Below are 24479 nucleotides of genomic sequence, written 5' to 3'. Positions count from 1 at the left end.
GCGCGCGGCCAAAATTTTTTGTCCCGCATATAATATTGTGTGTGCCTCGTAAATGTGAAGGTTGAATCCAGCGAAGCAGACGAAGGCTGCCTCCCCATTATTATATATAACGGAGAGCTCTTTCATCGGCCATCGACGGGTCCTTCTCGTCGTGGGCGCCACCACCACCTCCCCCTTGTTTCCCTTCCTGCTTCCTCCCCACATATATACTATTTTCCCTCTCTTCTCCTCCCTTTCTTTCTCTCCCTCCCTCCCTTTCTTTTCCCTGTTCCCTCCTCCATTCCTCTGGCCTGTAATGATTTCTGTGCCCCTGCTATCACTATCTGAGAATCCAAAGGGAAGGTCGGAAATCTTTTCATATAATCTGCGAGCCATTCCTCCTCTATTCTCTCTTGCTGTTGGTGTCTTGTGGTGATGGCGGCGCAGCCACGGCAGTTCCAGATGGGTGGCGGCAGCGGCAATGCCGGCGGCAGCGACACCACCTACACGAAGATCTTCGTGGGAGGCCTCGCCTGGGAGACCCAGCGCGACACCATGCACCGCTACTTCCAGCAGTTCGGCGAGATCCTCGAGGCCGTCGTCATCACCGATAAGAACACCGGCCGTTCTAAGGGCTACGGTTTCGTATGCATTCCCGCCGCTGTCCCTCTCTTTCATCGCTAAACAAAAAAAAAAAAAAAAAATCTCTACCATGCATTCTTCTTCTTCTTCCTCCTCCTCTGATCTTCTATAGTCTTTTATATGTATCAGGTGACTTTCAAGGATCCTGATTCGGCCATGAGAGCATGCCAGGATCCATCGCCGGTGATCGACGGCAGGCGAGCTAATTGCAACCTGGCATCGCTCGGCGCTTCTCACCGGACCCGGCCACCAACCCCACGACGCGGTCTATCTTGGCAGTCTTACTCCATATATATATTAACATTTCTCGCCAGTTCAAAGGAAGGCTAATGGTTTATGTTTCAAGTGCAGGGATGGCAGGGAGGTTTAGACCTCTGGCTGGACCCAGCATTGCTGCTTCTACGTATCATGGATCAGCTGCCGCCACCTCTTACTTCCATCAGCCTGCCCAATATGCCTACCCTTATTCTGTTTATGGGTAAAGAAATGTGGCCTTTTCTTATTAAACTCAAAGCTCCTTTTCTTGTGAAATCCTTCCTCCTCGGTTCATTGTCCTCTTTTTCTATCAGATACTCCGGAGGATACTCACAAGACAGCATGTATCCAATGGTTAGTATTCTGTGAAGAACCCGAACAAAACTAGAATGTAGGAGAAATGGGGATCTCGGTTCATGGCAATTAATGGGTAATTTTGATGGCATTGATGCAGAGCTACTACGGTTTATATGGTGGAAGTGGGGGGCAGCACCACCAGTTCTCTCCATACTATGCGGCTGCCGGGCCGGGGTTTTTCCAAAATCTCTACCCCTACCATGCCCAATTTCCACAGGATATCCAGGCACAGACTGGCTACGGGCTGCACTATCCACAGATGCCGCAATATCCTTACTTGCCACAGCATTACAGGGCTGGGGTCCTCTCCATGCCTCCCTCCATTGTGCCCACCACTGGTAAAGTTTCTTGCCCGAGGCCTAAACAGCACGTCATATAGCTTCTCTCTAATGGTGGCACTGAAGTCAGTAACAGTGCTGGTTTGATTCAACAGGGGCGACTGCCGCGGCAACTGTTGGTTCCAGCTCTTTGCAGCAGCAGCCCGGAAGCGCCTCGGCGCAGAAGCCATCATCTTAATTCTTGCATCTGATGTTAGGATTCATGCATTCTTCCATCCAAATTACTAACACTGTCGCATTGATAGGAAAAAGAAAAAGGAGGAATCATTTGTTTAGTCATATGAGGGGGGCGAAGGAAGAATTGGGATTTCCTTGCACTCCCCATTCCTCTCTGATTTCGAAGATGATAACCGATTCATCAGGTCATTGTTCGAACGAGCGATCGGGATGCATCGCTTGTGCTTCGCTGACTGACTGTCTTCACCTTCACCATGGTCTGCTCTGTTCTTCACCATCATCATCATCATACATTATTGCATTGTTTTATTGTATGCATCGACTGGAGGCTGGAACGAAATATTTAACTCTCTTTCCAGCCTCAAAATTAGGCTGACAATTTAGAGACAGCGATCGGTGCATGCGCGGCGCCGATCTCTCATCTTTATCATGCTACGAGCTCATGGTTCAGGGAGACAATTTTAAGTCTTGAAGCTGATCCATTGGAAGATAGCAGCAGAGGCCGCCGGGATGGCTCTGCTGGCTGACTTGTAATAATCTTCTTCTTTCTGTTGGCTGTTTCTGATTGTTATCAATTTTTATAAACTAATGCAGGATTACTTAGATTAATGGGATTCATGATTCCTTCAACTCTTTCCATCTTTTCTCTCTCTTTTCTTTCATATCACTGTGCAACTGTATGATCCGGTCCTGCTTTTTCTCCTCTCTTTTCCCATTTCCTCTCTTTCTGGTGATGGAAGAAAACTGTGAGGTGGAATCCAAGGGAGCAATGCCAGTGGCGTGGCGTGGTGGTAGGAGAGGGGAGGAGGAGTATCCGAAGTAGCTTTAGCTGTTGCAATGAGAGCTCCAACTAGGTGTACGCAGCTCACATGCCGGCAAAGGAAAGCGAGCCTTTTCTTTGTATATAATCTTTAGGCATGCAGCGAATGGGAAAGGTGGCATGTGAGAGAACGTGGGTTGGACGGGCGGGTGTTGACCGGTGCACTGAGTTGACTGGAATTGTGATGTTCTGAGGAAGGTGATGTGTGCCTTGGAGAGGGACCGACCAGTTCCAATTCCAAGTTTCAGACGCATGAAAACAGTATTGGATACATGTAATGGGTGAGACAGATCACAGCCGTTGATTTCCATTTACAAAATCATGCGAGACAAATCACAGAGTTGTCTGTGTTAAAGATAAGTTGTTGGTAAAATCACAAATTCACAATAGCTTTGTACATGTTTTTGATACGAAGTAATCACAATTTGAAACACTTCTCCAATAGGTTATATTTGCCTTAAGAGTTCTTGCTTGCAGGGAATTAATGGCCGGCCGGTCCATCTCCGGCCCTGGACCGGCAGTTTTGGTCAACAAAGACTTTCTGTTATACCGCAGTCGTCGGGAGGATATCGAACTAATTTCCTTTTTTTTTTTGGTGGGTGGTGGGTGGGGGGTGGGGAACGAAAAGAAGAGGGAGATCCAAACATATAATAATCACCTAGGTCCAAATACTTGAAGATGCTCCATGACTCCAATCCAAGTCTTTATCCTCAAATCTTTGATTGCTAAGGTAACCGGTGTGACCATTCGAGAAATCATCGGTTCACAATTTCGCATATTTCGCATATTTTAAAATCAAGAGTTTTGTAAGTTAATGAGATTTTAGTTTTGCACATAATGTAATCATTGATCTCCTCCATGATTGCTTCCATTTGCACTTAGTGTTGATGATGATGGTACTGTCTGGTATACTTTTGAATTGAGGGTCTTCCAAAATTGCTTCAAGTGAGCTTCTTTGGTTCTTAACTTTGCTTGTAACACAACAATTAATTGCCCTCATCTACAAATTATGACCATTTGCTTAGCTGCTGGCCCATGCAGGCCATCCAACTTAGAAGAAATCTTAGGTTCAATTTCACCAACTTATGGGAAATGAACATGGTCTACATTGTTGCATGATGGTGGGGAGTCTTCTCCCCGCCACGAGATAAGTGGAGGGAGTAATGGCTTAAACCACCTGGCTAGAGATTGGGACTTCCAGATTAACCATGGTGGAGATGTCCATAGAATACATGGATGGCTCATGTTGTACGCATCATCGGAGAACATTAAGGGAGGTATTTCTGTTAGCTACTATGGTAGTTAGTTACCACAAGTAGAAAGACCTCTTGGAGGTTCGAAGAAGTGGTGGGGATTCATTTGGTTCGCGGGGAGAGGAGTGGGGAAAGTGAGGTCTACTGGAAAATAGAGAAATGCATCATGTTTGGTTGGAGTTTTCAAAAAAGAGAAATGAAAAAATAGCTTTTTCATTGAAATAAAAATTTCACTTTTTTCATGTGGGATATGGAAAAAGTCCAATTCCTATCATTTGGAAATTGAAATATTTTTTTTCAAAAATACCCTTAAGCTATTAGATAGAATAGGATAAAGTCTTTTTCTTTATTAAAGATATAATAGATATTTTACACAACTTTCTAAGAAAATTAGATGCTCAATCAGGCATAAGTTACTCTAAAATATGTCATTTTTCCATTATCAACCAAACATAAAAAAATTACTTTTTTAGATATCATATACTCACACATTAGCTTTCCAAAAAAAATAATTCAGTAAAAAAAAAAAAATTGTTCGCGAACTAAAACAAGTCCTAGGATGCAACAATTGCTAAGAGTGGCGCCACAATGCCTGGAAATGCAAAGGGCCTAAGGAGCCCAAGCCTCCGCAGAAGGTTGTTTGAATCAAGGAAGGGCAAGCTTCATCCCAAAAGGCAATGCCTGCATTGCAAAAAGAGAACGAAAGCAAGAAAGGCCAAGTTTTCCCCTAGGGCAATCTGTGCCTGTAGCCCCAAAAAGGAAGCAACGTGAGCAAGTGCAGGCATCATCAACAACAAACAGTGCCTACAGCCCAACAAGGGAGAAAAAAATCCAGTCAGTCCACTGCAAGGGAAAGCAAGAAATTTCCTAACCCTCATGCATTGTCTCCAATTTTTGGTGCCAAGCCTGCCCAACTTCTTCACCAACTTAAGGCTGCCTACTGGCACAAATGGCATCTCAGGTGACAAGGCCTAGAGCACTATCACTGCTGTTGTGTCTTCAAAACCAACCCACATAACTGTTGGATTTATTAATGATTAAATGTTTTATTTTTCCCTCTTTCCACAGGTTTTGTGTCATCCTTTTCATGCTTTTCCTCAGTTTTATGTCATGCTTTTACGTCCGTGCAAGAGGGGCGCGAGTTTTTGAGGGACGCGACCGTGGCTTCGCGGTATCGCGCCTCACGCGAAGGATCGCGCCCGCGACCGTGAAGAGACGCACACCGTGAAGAGACGCACCCGACAGACCCTCTCGTAGAGGTCTATAAATAGACGGCCTCTACAGATTAGAAAAAAATATGAAAAACATATGAGATTAGAAGCAGAGGATTCCTAATCTCTCTTCTTCTCTACTCTCTCTGCCAGTTAAAATATTTCTTCCATTTTTTTTTTAAACGGGTTTGCTGCATATTGATTCTGGGTTCGAAGCCTTCTTTGATCTGTGCAAATCATCGAGGTTGAAGGAATGGGAGGCTGTTGTATCTCAGGAGTAGAACGCCATCCAAGCCTAGTGCACTGTAAGGCGGCGAAATCTACTTCAAGGAAAGTGACCAACATACCACGCCTCAGCATCTCGGATTCCATTTTTTCTACTTTTACTCTTTTTTTTTTTGTTTTAGCCTATTACTGCCTATTATTTATTGAAGTAGAATAGTTTAGTTTTATTTCTGCTTCAACATTATTTGCAACATTCTTGAAGTAGATCTTCGTACGTATAATAGGCTAGTAATTAGAGTTACCCCAATGGCCAATGCAAGTAACCCGGTTCCTCCTGAAAAGTTTAATGGAACTAATTTTAAGTGTTGGAGAGAGAAAATGGAAATCTTCTTAACCACGCTTGGATTATTTTCCATAATTTTTGATTCTCCTCCAAATGAGAATGAGAATGAACCGGCTAGGACTTGTAATTTAGAGGAATTTAAGAAGAAAGACTACCTGTGTAGAGGTAGAATTTTGTCCTATCTTTCTGATCCCTTTTTTAATGTCTATTGCACTCTGAAAACCTCTAAGAAGATTTGGGATGATCTTAATAAAAAATATGGTATCCAAGATACCGGAATGGACAAGTATATTGCCAGTCAATTCCTATCTTATAAGATGGTAGACACCAAGCCCATAGTTGACCAAGCTCATGAGCTAACAGTGATTTATCATGAATTAGGCTTAAGGGGAATGGGTATAACTGAGAGCGTTCAAGTTGCTTGTACCATTGACAAGCTTCCACCTTCTTGGAAAGATTTTGGGTTGTCCCTAAAACATAAGACCGAGGAAATGAGCATGAAAACCCTACTATCTGCCATTAGGATCCAAGAGCAACATCTTGAGAAAGACAATGAGCAAATCACGAACCTTGAATTTCTAACTAAGGTGAACTTTGTAGAAGGCCAGAATAAAACCTATAGGTTCAAAAACTCCAAATTTGAAAAGGATGGACCTAAGAACAAAGAAAAATCCATGAAGCCAAAACACCAGATCAATAAGAATGATCGGAGGCCGATTTGCTACAATTGTGGAAAATCCGGTCATATGGCACGAGTATGCCGGATGATGAAGAAGAAGTATCAGAACTATGAACATGCACCTCCAATCCTCAACCTGCCAATCCACAAACCAACATGGTGTTATCCAGTACTGGTCCTACTAGTATTGATGATCGGCCTGGAGCGGCCTAACAGTGACTATGGGGAATTCTACCTCGGCACGAGTACTTGGAACTGGGAAAGTACTTCTAAGATTTACATATGGGAACGTGCTTCCTCTATTTAATGTGTACCATATGCCCGAAGGAAGGAGGAATCTGATCAGTGGATCTCTTCTGATAAGGAGTGGCTATTTTTTGTTATTTCAATCTAAGAAAGTAATTATAACAAAGAATGGAACATTTGTAGGCAAAGGCTATGAGTGTGATGGCTTATATGTAATTAATAAAATGAATGATGTACCTTTGAATATTCCTTCTTATAGCAATAATAAAGTTATTCTTTCAGTATGTTCTTCATTTCTTTGGCATGCTAGATTAGGACATGTGAATAATAATACTATTAAAAGAATGATTAGTTCTGGTTTATTGCCTAATGTTTCATTAGATGAAAAAGAAAAGTGCCAAATTTGTGTTCAATCTAAACAACCTAGAAAACCATTTAAAATGGTAAATAGAAATTCAACTTTATTAGAATTAATTCATTGAGATGTATGCGATCTAAATGGAACTTTGACTAAAGGGGGTAGAAGGTATTTTATTACCTTCATAGATGATTACTCTAAGTATTGTCAAGTTTATTTAATGAAATCTAAAGATGAAGCTTTTGAGATGTTTAAGACTTATAAATCCTTAGTAGAAAATCAACTTGATAAGAGAATAAAAATTCTTAGGTCAGATAGAGGAGGAGAATACACCTCTAGTAACTTGAATGAATTCTGTAGAGTTAATGGAATTCTACATGAAGTTACACCTTCCTATTCACCTCAGTCCAATGGAGTGGCTGAAAGAAAGAATAGGACATTGCAAGATATGGTAAGATCTTTGCTTGCCAACTCAGGTTTACCTGAGGTTTGGTAGGGGGAAGCAGTGCTTACTGCATGTTTCCTGCTTAATAGGGTTCCATTTAAAGGTTCTAATGAATCTCCTTATGAACTTTGGAAAGGAAGAAAACCTAACCTAAACTTCCTAAAAGTTTGGGGTTGTTTGGCTAAGGTTAATATTCCTTTAATTAAGAAAAGAAAATTAGGATCTAATACTTTTGATGCTATATTTCTTGGTTATTCTCCTAATAGTGTTACTTATAGATTCTTAGTCATTAGTTCTAACATTAATGACATAAATAAGAATACTATAATTGAATCTAAAGATGCTTCTTTCTTTGAAGACATTTTTCCTTTTAAGGATAAAATAGAAAAGCATATAATAGATAGATCTAATAATGCATCTTGTAATTCACCTTCGAATGAAAATGAAAATGAACTTATTGATGTTAATGAACTTGGTAGAAGCAAAAGAATTAGAAAAAAGAAAGATTTTGGATCTGATTTCTATACCTTTATGGTTGAAGATGATCCTAAAACATATAAAGATGCTATGAACTCATTAGATTCTATATTTTGGAAGGAAGCTATTAATCGTGAAATGAATTCACTTATGACTAATGAAACATGGTTTCTAACTGATTTACCACCTGGTAGTAAGGCTATAGGTTGTAAATGGATTTTTAAGAAGAAATTAAGACCTGATGGTTCAATTGAAAAATATAAAGCAAGATTAGTTGCTAAGGGATTTACTCAGAAAGAGGGTATTGACTACTTTGATACGTGTTCTCCTATGACTAGGATAACCACTATCCGTACTTTAATTGCACCGGCTTCAATCCATAATTTAATAATCCATCAGATGGATGTCAAGACTGCCTTCCTCAATAGTAATTTAGAGGAAGAGATTTATATGGATCAGCCAGAGGGATATGTGGCTCAGGGACAGGAAAGAAAAGTTTGTAGTTAGTCAAATCCCTTTATGGTTTAAAACAAGCTCCTAAGCAATAGCATAGAAAATTTGATGAAATAATTGTTAGATGTATGCCCTAGAAGCCAATTTGGCTGACACATTGTTGATTCTAGGGACATAATTTTGTACTTGACTATTTATTATTGAATAAATAAAAGGCATCTTTTCATTCATATTGTTTATGTGTCTATGAATCATCCAAGAAATTAATAAGATGATGATACATATTCTCAAGAGTTGAGAATTTGAGCCATGTATCATTGGTGATTAATTTCTAAATGCTCCTGATCAATGGATCATCACGAGGACGGTGATCGATCCGATCAGTGCACAGATCACCTTCCTTCTGGATGGACGAGACTTGAGTCCACAGTGTAGGGACACTGAAGTGATAGTGCAGGTGCTTGTTAGAGAACAAGGGTACTGAGCGTGACCAAGACAAGAAGTCACTTGGATGTCTATCCACTCGTCAGTGACTTGCTTGATGTTGCAGTAGTGTGACTGGTCCTTTGACCTGCGGTGCTTCGGCTACTCACAGTGAGGTTATTGTAGTTTGACTGCACACATACATGGTCTCTAGCCATATGGGTCCATGCAGTGTAGATTGGCTGCAGTAGGTTCACTGTAGGAGTAGGGTATGCACCTATAAGGAATCTATCGACCTTGATAGAAGAGGAGTGATCCTATGTGATTTGTTAGACTGAGTTCTAAGACCTTGACCAGGGCAGTAATATAAAGTGGAAAAAAGGTTTTCCACTATCGAACTCAAGTCGAATAAATCTTTGACATATGACAGACGATGGGGTTTGACGAGTTGTCCATGACCTCCGTCCTGTAGGGATCCATGATAGTAGGACTGTATCACATGTTAACTGTACCTAGAGGTTCATCATTCCATTCTGCTGGGTAGCCACTACATGCTGCTAGGTGTCACTGGTGGATGGTGGGACTCATAGGGATCATCTTGATGATCGATAAACCCTAATGAGTTGAGTTGGAATCGTTCCAACCCATTGAAAGGAGTTTTCAATGATATAGTGATAGAGATCATAATATATCTCACTACCAGTCAGAATAGAACCTATGGGGTCACACACACTAGAAGTATTGACCGATCCGATGGTTGAAAAGTGATTATGAATCACGAGTAATCAATTTGATTGATAAAGAAGTTGAAGAAGGAAAGGGGATTAATTAATTGGACTTGAAACAAGAGTCCTACTTCGGGTAGGATTCCTAGAGTCCTAATTGGATTAGGACTGGAAATCCTAGTTGGAGTAGGACTGGGAATTCCTACTTGGAATAAGATTCCTAAAATCCTAATGAGATTAGGAGTTTTGAATTAAAATTGGATTCCTACTTGGAGTAGGATTCCTAGAAATCCTAATTGGATTAGGACTTCGAATTCAAATAGAGTCCTAATTGGATTAGGACTAAAATTAAACAAATCCTAATTGGATTAGGATTCCTTAAGTCTAAATTAATTAATAAATCAACATGACTCCTAATTGGATTAGGATTGAAGAGTTCAATTGAGTCATGGTTCATTCAAGTCCTAATTGGATTAGGACTAGCATAGATTGAACCCAATTTGGCTAATCCTAATTGGATTGGGATTAAACCATGAGAGAGGCACCTAATCCTTTTTGGAAGAGGATTGGATTAACCAAGTAAGAGGGGCATCACCCCCTCTTCACTTAGTTGGTGCGACATGAAGAGAGAAAGGGGGTCGGCGCCCCCTCTTGGAAAGTAGTCAAGGGCTCCTAACTTGTAGGAGCCCTTCATCCTTATTAAAGGAGGACTAGGGCCGGCGCCCTAGATGGACCTTTCTCCTCTTCATCACGTGGCCACCCCCTCTCCATCTCTCCTTGGTTCAGCCGCCATCAGCAAAGGGAAAAGAAGAGGAGGCGTCTCCCTCCTCTTGGTCTTCTTCCTTGGCTCCAACGCATGGAAAAAGAAGAAGGCTGCAGGGGCTTTTGATCTTCTTCCCATCTTCATCCTTCTTCTTCCTCCTCTCAAGCACAATCAAGGGTTGATTGAAAGAGAGGAGATCAGCCATCAAAAGCTATCTCTGCAAGGGAGCTAGCACCCCGGTGAGATAGAGAGCTTGGATCGGATCCTGCTTCGTGTGGATACCTGTAGAGGCCGGACGTTTGAACGGCTTCAAGCGAACCCTCTTCCAAAACCACGAATTCAGATTTGCGGTGATCATCTACCCGCACAAGGTGAAGATTTGATCTTCCTAATAGTTTTAAAAGTTTTAATTCTTACCTAATTACGAAAGGTCTCGAAACAACGTTCATGCGATGAACGTCGAACCCGTGCATGCCAATTCCGCTGCCATCTGATTTAATTTTTGAAATATCAGCGGCATGGGCGGGTTCCCAACAGTGGTATCAGAGCCTAGGCTTCGTAGATTAAGGTAAGAATTAAATATCTAAAGGCATAATAGATCTGAAAATTGAATGATCATGCATGCTAAAAAATTCTGCATGCAGATTTTTCAGGGGTGCTGATTTTTTGCATGCTGATTTTTATGTGATAAAAAGATGATTCTAAATGCATTGTTAATGGGATTACAAAGTTTAGAATCATGATTAGCATGATCAGCGACCTATGTCATGATACAATCAGTTAGTTTTCAGATCTGAAAATTATAATTGTTGCATACGGTGATGATCATAGGATTCAAACCCTTTTGGTATCAAATGTAATGACCTGCGATGTGATCTGCGATGTCATGTAATTTTTCAGATGCTTGCATGCATCTTATTTGATGTTTTGAGAGGCCTGCGTGCCTCCTAAAAGGAGATGTAATTTATTTTTATTTTTATTTTACATCTGGTTGTATTTCTGTGATGTGATGTACATCAACGATCAAGTTGAAGCAAAGGCATGAGATGAAAGGTGATCTAAGCGGTTGATGGCGATGGGATCAAGAGTTGATCAAGGATCGAATCAAGGTGGCTTGGAACCAATTCAAGAGTTGAAGACCACTTGATCGATTGATGTGCATGTGCTTGTAATACGACCTAATTAGAATCCATGATCATCACCTAGTTAAAGTTTAGCTTTAATTTGATGCTGCGATTATAACTGCCTGTGATGCGCCGTTTGCATGTGATGTAAATGCAAGTCGGGTAGATAGGTTTACATGTGATGTAGCAAACCCAATTGAGACCTAAATCAAAACCTCCTCAATCAAGTCGAGAGTGAACCGACATGAGCAAGTCATATTAGATTAATTGATCTAATTGGTGTCTAGGAAAGCATGAAAGGTGGTTACTTAATTAGGACCTTACTCTCTGAGTAAGGGGAGCCTCCCACCTGCTTACCTGGCCAATTGTTCGATTACCTCTTATGAAGGGCTCAAGTTGCAAACACTAAGACCTGATTAACCAATATTAAGTCAATAGGTCTTCCACTGTAGTAGAGCTGCTAAGGCCTTTCTGATGTTGATTTGTCTCGCTGGACACAGTGGTCAAGTTGCATCGGGGGCTGGACCTCTCTATAGACATGAGATGTTGTAGGGTAAAGGTGGGGTTGGGCACCAATAACTGTTAGGTGAGGACCCAATGACGACTTTATTCCTACGGTTATACGGTGGGTCTGACTTAACTAAGAAATGGGACCAATAACTGTTAGGTGAGGTCTTCATGGCTTAGAGACCAAGTTACACTGCAACATGCTTGAGAAGCATTGTACAAGAGTTGTACACTCATCCATCTATGTGTCACCAATAACTGTTAGGTGAGGTGGCATATAAATCGGTGGGACCGCAGTACCCACTAGAAACCCTAGTCGTGTGGAATTTCCGTTTTCCTACCAGGGGAGTGTGAGGAATTCGAGAAAATAGTGGGAGTTACATTTGTTCTAAAAGACCTTAGAACAGATTAGGATCAAGTACAAAAGTCTAACTAGAATCTTTACTCTCTGCAGATACAATGTCAGCTTCAAACCCTCTGACCCGTATTCTTGAGACCAACCGACTGACCGGAACCAATTATAAAGACTGGCTTAGAAATCTCAAAATAGTTTTGGACTGTGAGAAGATAGGCTACATACTCGATTCAGATATCCCCACACTACCAGCACGTCCTACTGATGTTCAGCGTGAGTTGCATAAAAAGTGGTTGGATGATGACATTAGAGTAAAATGCTATATGATGGCATCCATGTCTAATGAACTCCAATGCCAGCATGAAAATATAAAGACAGCTAGGGAAATACTGGCACACCTGCAAGAGTTGTATGGTGAGCAGAGTCGCACAGCTCGTTTTGAAGTGTCCAAGAGGCTTTTCAAAGCGAAGATGCGCGAGGGGCAGTCTGTCCATGATCACGGTCTGACCATGATCAAGGACCTAGAGGAGCTTGAGAAGCTCGGGTATGGACATGCACAAGGAATTACAAGTGGATTTGATCCTACAGTCACTTCCTGATTCATTTGGTCAGTTTATAGTAAAACTACCCATATGAATAAGATTGAATGCACTAAGACTGAACTAATCAACATGTTGGTAACTGCTGAGGGAGCCTTGAAAGGTTCAAGGGGCAATGTCCTTGCTGCTTGAGTTGACTTCTGGTTCCAAGAGAAAGTCTACTTGGAAGAAAAAGAAGCCTGCTAAGAAGCAGAAGAAAGACAAAGAAGCCAAAGAAGGAAGTTCAAAAGAAAAAGGCTAACGACAAAGGAAAATGTTTCCACTGCAATGTCGAGGCCACTGGAAGAGAAACTGTCCTTCATACCTCGAGAGCCTGAAGAACAAGAAAGGTGACATACCTTCAGAAGGTATAGACTTGCTCATATTTGAAACTAATCTAACGGTTTCTTCTACTTCTAGTTGGGTTATAGATTCTGGTTCTAGTGCTCATTTGTGCACTACCATGCAGGGTCTAAAGGAAAGTAGAAGGCTGGCGGAAGGTGCGGTAACCCTTTAGGGTTGGCAACGGGGCAAAAGTTGCTGCTGTGGCTGTGGGCACCTACCATCTGCGAACTACCGTCTGGAATTTAGTTTAATACTTAGAGACTGCTATTATGTACCTGTTGCTAGCAGAAATTTGATTTCTGTTTCATGTCTAGCACAGGAAGGTCATGTTTTTACATTTTGACAAAGACTGCTGTTCTATTTATTTAAGAAATAAAATAGTCGCACGTGGTTTCATGATCGACAGTCTCTATCATTTACATATGGATGTATCTGTGAATGTTACCGAGCAAGATATGAGTGCCAAAGGATCCAAAAGATCCAGAGATGAGATAAACCAAAGATATTTGTGGCACCTCAGACTTGGCCATATTGGAGAGGATAGGATGAACAAAATGGATAAAGATGGGCTTCTCGGCTCATTGACTTCCGAGTCATATCCAGTTTGCGAGTCCTGTCTTCAAGGAAAAATGGCTAGACTGCCCTTTGTAGGACATGGGGAGAGGACCACTGAAATACTTTACCCTAATACATACAGATGTATGTGGCCCATTCGATGTGCTAGCCAGGGGACGTTATTCTTACTTCATTACTTTACGATGATTATTCACGGTATGGGTATGTGTATCTTATGAGACACAAGTCTGAATCCTTTTGAAAAGTTCAAAGAGTTCAAGAATGAAGTAGAAAAACAAACTGGAAAACCTCTTAAGGCTCTTCGATCAGATCGAGGAGGAGAATACCTTAGTGGGGAATCCGGGACTATCTCAAAGAAAACGGCATAGTCTCACAATAGACATCTCCGGGTACACCTCAACTCAACGGGTGTCAGAGAGGAGGAATCGGACCCTGTGGACATGGTCAGGTCCATGATGAGCTTCACTGATTTACCTAGGTTCCTTTGGGGAGATGCCTTACTCACAGCGATTTATTTATTGAATAGAGTTCCCTCTAAATCCGTTCCTACCACACCGTATGAGATATGGCATGGTAAGAAACCAAGTCTGGGTCATCTCAAGATTTGGGGATGTCCGGCCCATGTCAAGAGACTACAGGCGGACAAGTTAGAGGCTAGGACCATAAGTGCTCGTTTTATAGGATATCCTAAAGAGTCATTAGGATACAATTTTATGTCTCAGAGGATCACAATGTGTTTGTGAGCCATCATGCCATCTTCTTGGAAAATCAGTTTATCCTTGATAGAGGCAGTGGGAGGAAAATTGAGCTTGAAGAGAAAGTCTCTGAAAAGCAACGAGTCATGGATCCTATTGAACCCATTCATACAGAGCCAGTACACAATGTCCCTCGACCACCTCGTAGATCTAGTAGGGTCTCCCATCCTCCCGATAGATACTTAGGTATACTAGAAGAGGATTACCGAGGAAATGTTCCTAGTGGGAGATAGGGATCACATACAGGATCCCAAAACCTACAACGAGGGCGATATCTGATATCGATTCCGAGAAATGGCTGGAAGCTATGAAGTCAGGAGATAGACTCCATGCATTCCAACCAAGTCTGGACCTTAGTAGATCCATCAGAAGGTATTGTACCTATTGGATGTAAATGGATCTACAAAAGGAAGATAGGTTCGGATGGAGAGGTAGAGACCTATAAGGCAAGGCTTGTGGCGAAAGGGTATAGTCAGCGCGAAGGCATTGACTATCAGGGAGACCTTTTCACCTGTTGCCATGCTAAAATCCATCCGAACATTGCTTGCCATTGCAGCATTTCATGATTATGAAATCTGGCAGATGGATGTGAAAACTGCTTTCCTGAATGGATATCTTGATGAAGATATCTATATGGAACAGCCTTTTGGGTTTCACTTCCAGTGATGAAGATCACAAGGTCTGCAAGCTGCAAAGGTCCATCTATGGACTAAAGCAAGCATCTCGGAGTTGGAACACTCGTTTCGATGACGCAATCAAAACGTTTGATTTCATCAAAAACGAAGAGGAACCATGTGTTTACAAAAAGGTTAGTGGGAGTGCTGTCGTTTTTCTCGTACTGTACGTAGATGACATTCTCCTGATTGGGAATGATATTCCCATGCTAACCTCGGTCAAGGTCTGGTTGTCAAAAGAATTCTCCATGAAAGACCTTGGGGAAGCATCCTATATTTTGGGAATAAAGGTCTATAGAGATAGATCTAAAAGGATGCTTGGCCTTTCACAGAAATGTACATAGAGGAGGTGCTGAAGAGGTTCAGCATGGAAAACTCCAAGAGGGGTCTCTTACCCCTAAGGCATGGAATTCATCTCTCCAAGAAGATGTGCCCCAACACATCTGAAGAGATTCAACGCATGAGCAAGATTCCTTATGCATCGGCAATAGGAAGCCTCATGTATGCCATGCTATGTACACGACCTGATATAGCTCTTGCTGTGAGTGTCACAAGCAGATATCAGTCGAATCCAGGTGAAGAACACTGGACAGCTGTGAAGAATATTCTTAAGTACTTGAGAAGAACTAAAGATTTATTCTTGGTTTTTGGAGGATCATCAGAGTTAAAGGTAGAAGGGTACACAGATTCAGACTTCATGACTGATGTCGATGACAGGAAGTCAACATCTGGATATGTGTTCTTGTGCAATGGTGGTACGGTAATTGGAAGAGTTCTAAACAACCGATCATTGCTGATTCTACTATGGAAGCTGAATACATCGCCGCCTCTGAAGCTGCTAAGGAAGGCTTCTGGTTCAAGAAATTCATTGCAGAGTTGGATGTGATGACATCAGATGCCATAACACTCTACTGCGATAATAATGGCGCCATAGCCCTTGCTAAGGAGCCAAGGTCTCATCAGAAGTCTAAGCATATAGAGCGGCGCTTACCTCATACGCGACTATGTGGAGAAGAAATATGTAGAGGTGCAGAGAGTAGACTCCGCGGATAACGTGGCAGACCCGTTCACTAAGCAGCTGAGTCAGCAAAAGACTGAAGCCCACCTTGAGAAGATGGGCCTAAGATATATGACCAATTGGCTTTAGTGCAAGTGGGAGATTGTTAGATGTATGCCCTAGAAGCCAATTTGGCTGACACATTGTTGATTCTAGGGACATAATTTTGTACTTGACTATTTATTATTGAATAAATAAAAGGCATCTTTTCATTCATATTGTTTATGTGTCTATGAATCGTCCAAGAAATTAATAAGATGATGATACATATTCTCAAGAGTTGAGAATTTGAGCCATGTATCATTGGTGATTAATTTCTAAATGCTCCTGATCAATGGATCATCACGAGGACGGTGATCGATCCGATCAGTGCACAGATCACTTTCCTTCTGGATGGACGAGACTTGAGTCCACAGTGTAGGGACACTGAAGTGATAGTGCAGGTGCTTGTTAGAGAACAAGGGTACTGAGCGTGACCAAGACAAGAAGTCACTTGGATGTCTATCCACTCGTCAGTGACTTGCTTGATGTTGCAGTAGTGTGACTGGTCCTTTGACCTGCGGTGCTTCGGCTACTCACAGTGAGGTTATTGTAGTTTGACTGCACACATACATGGTCTCTAGCCATATGGGTCCATGCAGTGTAGATTGGCTGCAGTAGTTCACTGTAGGAGTAGGGTATGCACCTATAAGGAATCTATCGACCTTGATAGAAGAGGAGTGATCCTATGTGATTTGTTAGACTGAGTTCTAAGACCTTGGCCAGGGCAGTAATATAAAGTGGAAAAGAGTTTTCCACTATCGAACTCAAGTCGAATAAATCTTGACATATGACAGACGATGGGGTTTGACGAGTTGTCCATGACCTCCGTCCTGTAGGGATCCACGATAGTAGGACTGTATCACATGTTAACTGCACCTAGAGGTTCATCATTCCATTCTGCTGGGTAGCCACTACATGCTGCTAGGTGTCACTGGTGGATGGTGGGACTCATAGGGATTATCTTGATGATCGATAAACCCTAATGAGTTGAGTTGGAATCGTTCCAACCCATTGAAAGGAGTTTTCAATGATATAGTGATAGAGATCACAATATATCTCACTACCAGTCAGAATAGAACCTATGGGGTCACACACACTAGAAGTATTGACCGATCCGATGGTTGAAATCGTGATTAGGAATCACAAGTAATCAATTTGATTGATAAGAAGTTGAAGAAGGAAAAAGGGAATTAATTAATTGGACTTGAAACAAGAATCCTACTTCGGGTAGGATTCCTAGAGTCCTAATTGGATTAGGACTGGGAATCCTAGTTGGAGTAGGACTGGATTCCTACTTGGAATAGGATTCCTACAATCCTAATGAGATTAGGAATTTTGAATTAAAATTGGATTCCTACTTGGAGTAGGATTCCTAGAAATCCTAATTGGATTAGGACTTCGGATTCAAATAGAGTCCTAATTGGATTAGGACTAAAATTAAACAAATCCTAATTGGATTAGGATTCCTTAAGTCTAAATTAATTAATAAATCAACATGACTCCTAATTGGATTAGGATTGAAGAGTTCAATTGAGTCATGGTTCATTCAAGTCCTAATTGGATTAGGACTAGCATAGATTGAACCCAATTTGGCTAATCCTAATTAGATTAGGATTAAACCATGAGAGAGGCACCTAATCCTCTTTGGAAGAGGATTAGGTTAACCAAGTAAGAGGGGCATCAGCCCCTCTCACTTGTTGGGCGACATGAAGAGAGAGGGGCCGGCGCCCCCTCTTGGAAAGTTGTCAAGGGCTCCTAACTTGTAGGAGCCCTTCATCCTTTTAAAGGAGGACTAGGGCCGGCGCCCTAGATGGACCTTTCTCCTCTTTCCGTGGCCACCCCCTCTCCTCTCTCCTTGGTTCAGCCGCATCAGCAAAGGGAAAAGAAGAGAGGCGTCTCCTCCTCTTGGTCTTCTTCCTTCTTCCAACGCAGGAAAAAGAAGAAGGCTGCAGGGCTTTTGATCTTCTTCCCTCTTCATCCTTCTTCTTCCTCCTCTCAAGCACAATCAAGAGTTGATTGAAAGAGAGGAGATCAGCCATCAAAAGCTATCTCTGCAAGGGAGCTAGCACCCCGGTGAGATAGAGAGCTTGGATCGGATCCTGCTTCGTGTGGATACCCGTAGAGGCCGGACGTTTGAACGGCTTCAAGCGAACCCTCTTCCAAAACCACGAATTCAGATTTGCGGTGATCATCTACCCGCGCAAGGTGAAGATTTGATCTTCCTAATAGTTTTAAAAGTTTTAATTCTTACCTAATTACGAAAGGTCTCGAAACAACGTTCATGCGATGAACGTCGAACCCGTGCATGCCGATTCCGCTGCCATCTGAAATTTTTGAAATATCAGCGGCATGGGCGGGTTCCCAACAATAATTATTTCTTATGGCTTTAAAGTAAATGAATCTGATAAATGCTTATATTCTAAGTTAGAAAATGATTCATGTGTTATCTTATGTTTATATGTTGATGATATCTTAATTTTTGGTACTGATATGAATATTGTAACTGATATCAAGAATTTTTTATCTAATAATTTTGATATAAAAGATTTAGGTCAGGTAGAGGTAATGCTTGGTAATAGGATTACCAGAATACCTAATGGTATAATCTTTGATCAATCACAATATATTGAGAAAATTTTGAAGAAATTTGATAAGTACAACTGTAAACCAGTGAGTACACCTTATGAGCATGGTTTGAACTTGAAGTGCAACAAAGGTGATCCAGTAGCCCAAGAAAAATATGCTCAGATTATTGGGACACTGATGTATATTGCAAATACAAGTAGACCTGACATTTTCTATGTTATAGGAAAGCTCAGTAGGTTTAATAGTTGCCCTAGTCGTAGTCACTGGGAAGCACTGGACAGAGTACTTAGATACTTGAGAGGTACCATGTCTTATGGTTTACATTACTCAAGATTTCCTGCTGTACTTGAAGGATACAGTGATGCTAGTTGGATAACTGATTTAGTGAACTGAAAAGGAACTAGTGGATACATATTCATGTTGGGTGGTGCAGCTGTTGCTTGGAGATCATCCAAACAAACTGTGATCACCAGATCCACTATGGAGGCTGAGATTGTAGCCTTAGATTCTGCATCTCAAGAAGTAGAATGGTTTAAAATCTTATGTCAGAAATTCCTATTATGGAAAAGCCTATGCCTGCTATCTCTTTGGTATGTGACAATGAAGCTGCAATTAATACTTGTAGAAATACTGAATATAACAAGAGAAACAGAAGACTTATTAGTGTGAGACATAAGACAATTAGATACCTAATTAAAAATGGTATCGTGACTTTGGAATTTGTTAGATCTGAAGGTAACCTAGCAGATCCTTTGACTAAAGGACTAGCTAGAAGCAAAGTTATAGAAACATCAAGGGGGATGGGACTGAAACCCATAAGGAATCATTGACAATGGCAACCCAACCTATTCTGACTGGAGATCCCAAGACGAAAGGTTCAACGGGAAAAACAAGTTGTTTAATGATTAGTTAGCACTATTATTAAAATGACTTTATGTCATTTGGTTTCTCCCTATGATGTGAGTGCTAAACACAGCAGAGGTATACGGAAGAGTTTAAAACTCTGAATGAGTCCGAGTCTATGATAAGGTGCTGTGCTGCGAGCACCCTTGGAGGATTAACCTATGTGAGTGTGACTGTGTGGCCGCAGTCTATGAGAATAAGGGTTTAACCCCTAGAGCGCTCATGAAACTGAGATATTGGTGCATGAGGCCGAAAAGCACCACCTATGATGAACCCATTATTTGCATTTGTCATGGGTGAAGTATATGGAAATCTGAACCAAAGGATTTGGCTCAAAGCTTTTTAGCTACCACTATTCCTTCAGATGTAAGCATACTTTCACTAGGTAAAGGTTCAAAGCCGCAAGCTACCTTTATTGAAGTCGTGACATAAAAAGTCCGGTATAACTATTTTTATAAAATCTTAAAAAAAAATATTTTAATCAGGTAGGGGATTGTTGGATTTATTAATGATTAAATGTTTTATTTTTCCCTCTTCCCACGAGTTTTTGTGTCACCCTTTTCATGCTTTCCCTCAGTTTTATGTCATGCTTTTACGTCCGTGCAAGAGGAGCGCGAGTTTTTGAGGGACGCGACCGTGGCTTCGCGGTATCGCGCCTCATGCGAAGGATCGCACCCGCGACCGGTTTCGCCACGCGAAGGATCGCGCCCGCGACCGTGAAGAGACGCACACCGTGAAGAGACGCACCCGACAGGCTCTCTCGTAGAGGTCTATAAATAGACGGCCTCTACAGATTAGAAAAAAATATGAAAAACATATGAGATTAGAAGCAGAGGAATCCTAATCTCTCTTCTTTCTCTACTCTCTCTACCAGTTAAAATATTTCTTCCAATTTTTTTTTTTAAACGGGCTTGCTGCATATTGATTCTGGGTTCGAAGCCTTCTTTGATCTGTGCAAATCATCGAGGTTGAAGGAACGGGAGGCTGTTGTATCTCAGGAGTAGAACGCCATCCAAGCCTAGTGCACTGTAAGGCGGCGAAATCTACTTCAAGAAAAGTGACCAACATACCACGCCTCAGCATCTCGGGTTCCATTTTTCCTACTTTTACTTTTTTTTTTTTGTTTTAGCCTATTATTGCCTATTATTTATTGAAGTAGAATAGTTTAGTTTTTATTTCTGCTTCAACATTATTTGCAACAATAACACAACACCTCAAGTGACAAGGACACATGGGTCATCAGCTTAAGTCAGGGCTTTGATACCTTTCTAAATGATACATCTCTATTTTGGAATGCTTCAGTTATGTTTATATTAATCTAGGAAAACAGTACATAACAGCAAATGGTAAGTTTGTTGATTGAAGCAGGTTTTTTATACTGAGCTGCACATTAATGGGCTTCCAACCAGGGGAAGAGTTTCCCCCTCATTCCTCCTATGGGGCTGAACAATCTAATTTCATGTGGAGGGGCAGCATGCACAGACATTAGACAATAGAATTTTGGAATTGGTGAAATATGTGAAGCATTTTAAGAACTACAGTTAGGGATTGATGAAAATTGGGAATGTCTTGGTGTTTGTCATTAGGAATTGGCAAAAACTGTGGAGGAATTTGTGAATGCTGTGTGAATGAATTGGTGTATGCTTTGAAGCATTTTTGAGATTTATCTTGGGCTTCGTTTGGAGTCAATATGTCTTCTTATGCATTGTCATTGTTCTATTAGAAATGAATCAGATTATGTGATCTCTCCCAATGACTTATATGTGCCGTGAGTTGACTGCTATGTTATCATATATCTTAGTATTAGGAAAATCTTCTATTCCTTACTGCCAGTTATAAGCATTCAATGAATAGATGGGGCAACAAAGCTAGCCTTCACTGACTAGTTTCATGGTCAGGATTGATTTCATTAGTTTTACTTTCATCGATGTCTCTAGGTGAAACCCAAACATTATTCAGGTGAACTTCTATGCCAATCCTCTACAGAGCTGTAGCAACTACTGTTTAGGTAAAGTTTATCATGCCTCTTTGCAAAGAATATGTTCATGTAACCAATTTGAGCATTCGGAGTAGGTTCTCAATATATATTCAAAACACAAGTTTATCAAGATGTATGTTTATATATATTGATTTTGTGCCAATTTAAGTAGTCATAGCTGACATGCATTTCAGATGACTGAGACTGTACATGTTGAATCATAAAAACCATTATTGTTTAATTGAACTGCTATGTTCTCATTATCATTTCAAAGTTCATATACAGTAACATAACTGGCCCAAAAACAAAGTTATTTCTCATCATACATCATTGACTAACCCAAAACAAGATTCCTTTCGTCTCACTTTAACACCAAAATCCAAACACTAGTCCGCTGCCCACCCCATTACAGCCCAGTGCAACATAATGAAAGTTCCACCCACCCCCAACAAGCCACCAACCATGTGTTGAAAATATTTTACCTAAAAACTACTACATCTTTATTTTATAAAAAAATTATAGAGAAATAATCTACTAGAAAAAAAAATCAAAAGGTTAAAAAAAGCTTATCTGGATCGAAGCGGTGTGATATACACTGCCATAAGAACGTGATTCACCCCCTACAAGCAGGTTTGCGGCGATCTCATTCCAAGGTACAACAATTCGGTTTAGCCGATCTTTCTCTAAACGAGCACGATTGCTGGAGAGGCCTGATCCGACCGACTCTTTTAATTGTCCAGATGAAAAAAAAACTTAAAAAATATTTAGAAGAAGAGGAAAAAAAGAAGAATTTTCTATTTCGTCTCAATAAATAGAGAAGTAATATGAATTGAGTTATCTGAAATACTAGATCAGTGCCTATTTATAGATTTTGTCCAATAACTGATACGATTGCCGCGTCTCTAAAGATGTGATGTTTCAAAAATATCGTAGCCCTACCTCTGCATAAACTGAAGCTGGCATATTTATTATTACCTTTTTTTTCTAAGTTAAAACTCCACCCTATTGGCTACAACATCTCCTACAATCGATCACCCAGGGAAGCTAGTAAACACCTCATCAGGTACCTTCTTTTATTTCTGCCAACTTTGGAGCTCAGTCTCAAGCCTCCTATTCCTCCGAAGGAGCCTGTTGATGACCTTTCTCCCACTGTCCCACATGCACAGGTCCTAGCTACGGTCCTCCCAACTCCCAAGCCAAAGAAGTGCCAACCTGGGTATGCAATTGTTCACGAAGTCCAAAGAAGTCTTTTACAGGGACGTAGATGGATGGGATTGCTTGAGGACAATACCTTATGTTGGGGGGAATAAAGTTTCCCCCCAAATGACATAAATGCCCTCTAAGAAGCCGTACAACCTCCGACCCCGGACAGCCGAAGTCGCGTCTGACCTCGGAACGCTCGGCCACAAGACGACCGACCCCGAAACCTCCGACCTAAGAGAAACCCCCGATGTCCGAGGACCATACTCCAACACCCCTCCGGCATTTATTGCGCATGGCCGCTGTAATCTTCCGGCACACTCAACAATAAATGCGGATCTCCGGCTTACTTCCACCATTAATGCGGATCTCCGGCTTACTCCATAATAAATGCGGATCTCCGACTTACTCCACATAAATGCGCATGGCTCCTGACATCTACGGATCCCAGCTCTCCACGGCAAATCGACCCGGCAGGGTCTAGTCGACTATGATAAGTCCTGATCTCGGCCATACCGCCGACATCAGTGCAATGATTCGCCCTGACCGAGCGCCGACCTGAACAACATGCCAAGCCGTACTACGGCCTCGCCCTGTACATCACAGGTAAACCGACCCCCGCATATAAAAGGGAGCCTTGGCCTCTCAAGAGGGGATTGGAAACATTCATACACCCAAAATCACTGTTTATCTCCTTCTCCCCACTATTTGCCCCTCCCTGACTTGAGCGTCGGAGGGCCGGCGCCGGAGAACCCGGCCACCGGTTCGTGTGCAGGCACCCGGATGGAGGACGCCGTCAGCCAACGGATCGCCGCCCCCGCTGCGAGGACCTGCTGTTCCTTCTCTCCGACCGCCCCGGACGGAGGACCGCCGCCCGCCGACAGACCGCCGCCCCGCCGTGAGGACTAACAGTCGCTCCCCTCTGCTCGACCGAAGATTGCCCCCGGGTCCAATTTCCAGCAACAGTTGGCGCTAGAGGAAGGGCCCGAGTAGCAGTCATGAAGTTGAGAAGTAAAGGAGCCTCTAACGTCTCCCGGCGTCCCCCGCAAAGTCCTGGACACTCCGTCCAGAATTCTCCAACTCCGGCTGACCCAGCTCCTCAGGTCCAGCCGGAACAGTTCAATGCCCTGGTACAGCAAGTCCAGGGCCCTGGCCGCCGCCGTTCAGGGCCTGCGGCGCGTGGAGCTTACCGGCACTTCCCCCGCAGGCCCAGGCCCCGCCGGAGTGTCTCCCCAACGGCCCGGTTCTCCCCAGCCAAATTTGCATGGGCTCCTCCCAGAGCCAACAATGGAGAACGAGCTTCTCCCCGGAGAGAGTTACCGGGAGAAGGTTTCGACCGGAGACCCCAACTTTCTGAAGGCGGAGTCAGCCCCGGATCACCGTGAGCTGGCGCAAACCACAGCGACAATCCCACGGGTGGGGGAGCTCGACCGAAAAGTCGAGCATCTGGAGCGCCAGATTGCGGCACTCCACAGCAAGAAGGCAAGACAGGAAGGGACTTTGAGTTCACTACCAAGTCCCCCTTCTCCCGCCAGATCGAGGACGAGCCAGTTCCCCGCGAGGTTCAAAATGCCTCAGGTGGAGCCCTACAGCGGAATCACCGACCCCTCGACCACTTGGAGAGTTATCG

At 42.3% G+C, this 24479-nt stretch overlaps 1 protein-coding gene across 2 annotated transcripts; it reads left to right on the top strand.

Annotated features, from left to right (window-relative positions):
- The first annotated feature begins 148 nt into the window (after positions 1–148).
- LOC103708299 (RNA-binding protein 24-B-like) lies at positions 149–2378 on the top strand. 2 transcript variants are annotated; one of them, XM_008793146.4, is made up of 6 exons: positions 149–624; positions 751–886; positions 973–1099; positions 1191–1230; positions 1331–1571; positions 1667–2378. In XM_008793146.4, exons 1-6 carry the CDS (start codon positions 415–417, stop codon positions 1747–1749), a joined length of 837 nt encoding a protein of 278 aa, XP_008791368.1. In that variant the 5' UTR covers positions 149–414; the 3' UTR covers positions 1750–2378. The 2 variants fall into 2 exon arrangements, with proteins under 2 accessions (XP_008791368.1, XP_038979690.1); XM_039123762.1 differs by having other exon boundaries at positions 1648–2378.
- Positions 2379–24479: the final 22101 nt, after the last annotated feature.

Source organism: Phoenix dactylifera, chromosome 2, assembly GCF_009389715.1.
Source record: "Phoenix dactylifera cultivar Barhee BC4 chromosome 2, palm_55x_up_171113_PBpolish2nd_filt_p, whole genome shotgun sequence".
NCBI classification, from domain to species: Eukaryota; Viridiplantae; Streptophyta; class Magnoliopsida; order Arecales; family Arecaceae; genus Phoenix; species Phoenix dactylifera.
This window is presented reverse-complemented; position numbering and strand designations above follow the sequence as displayed.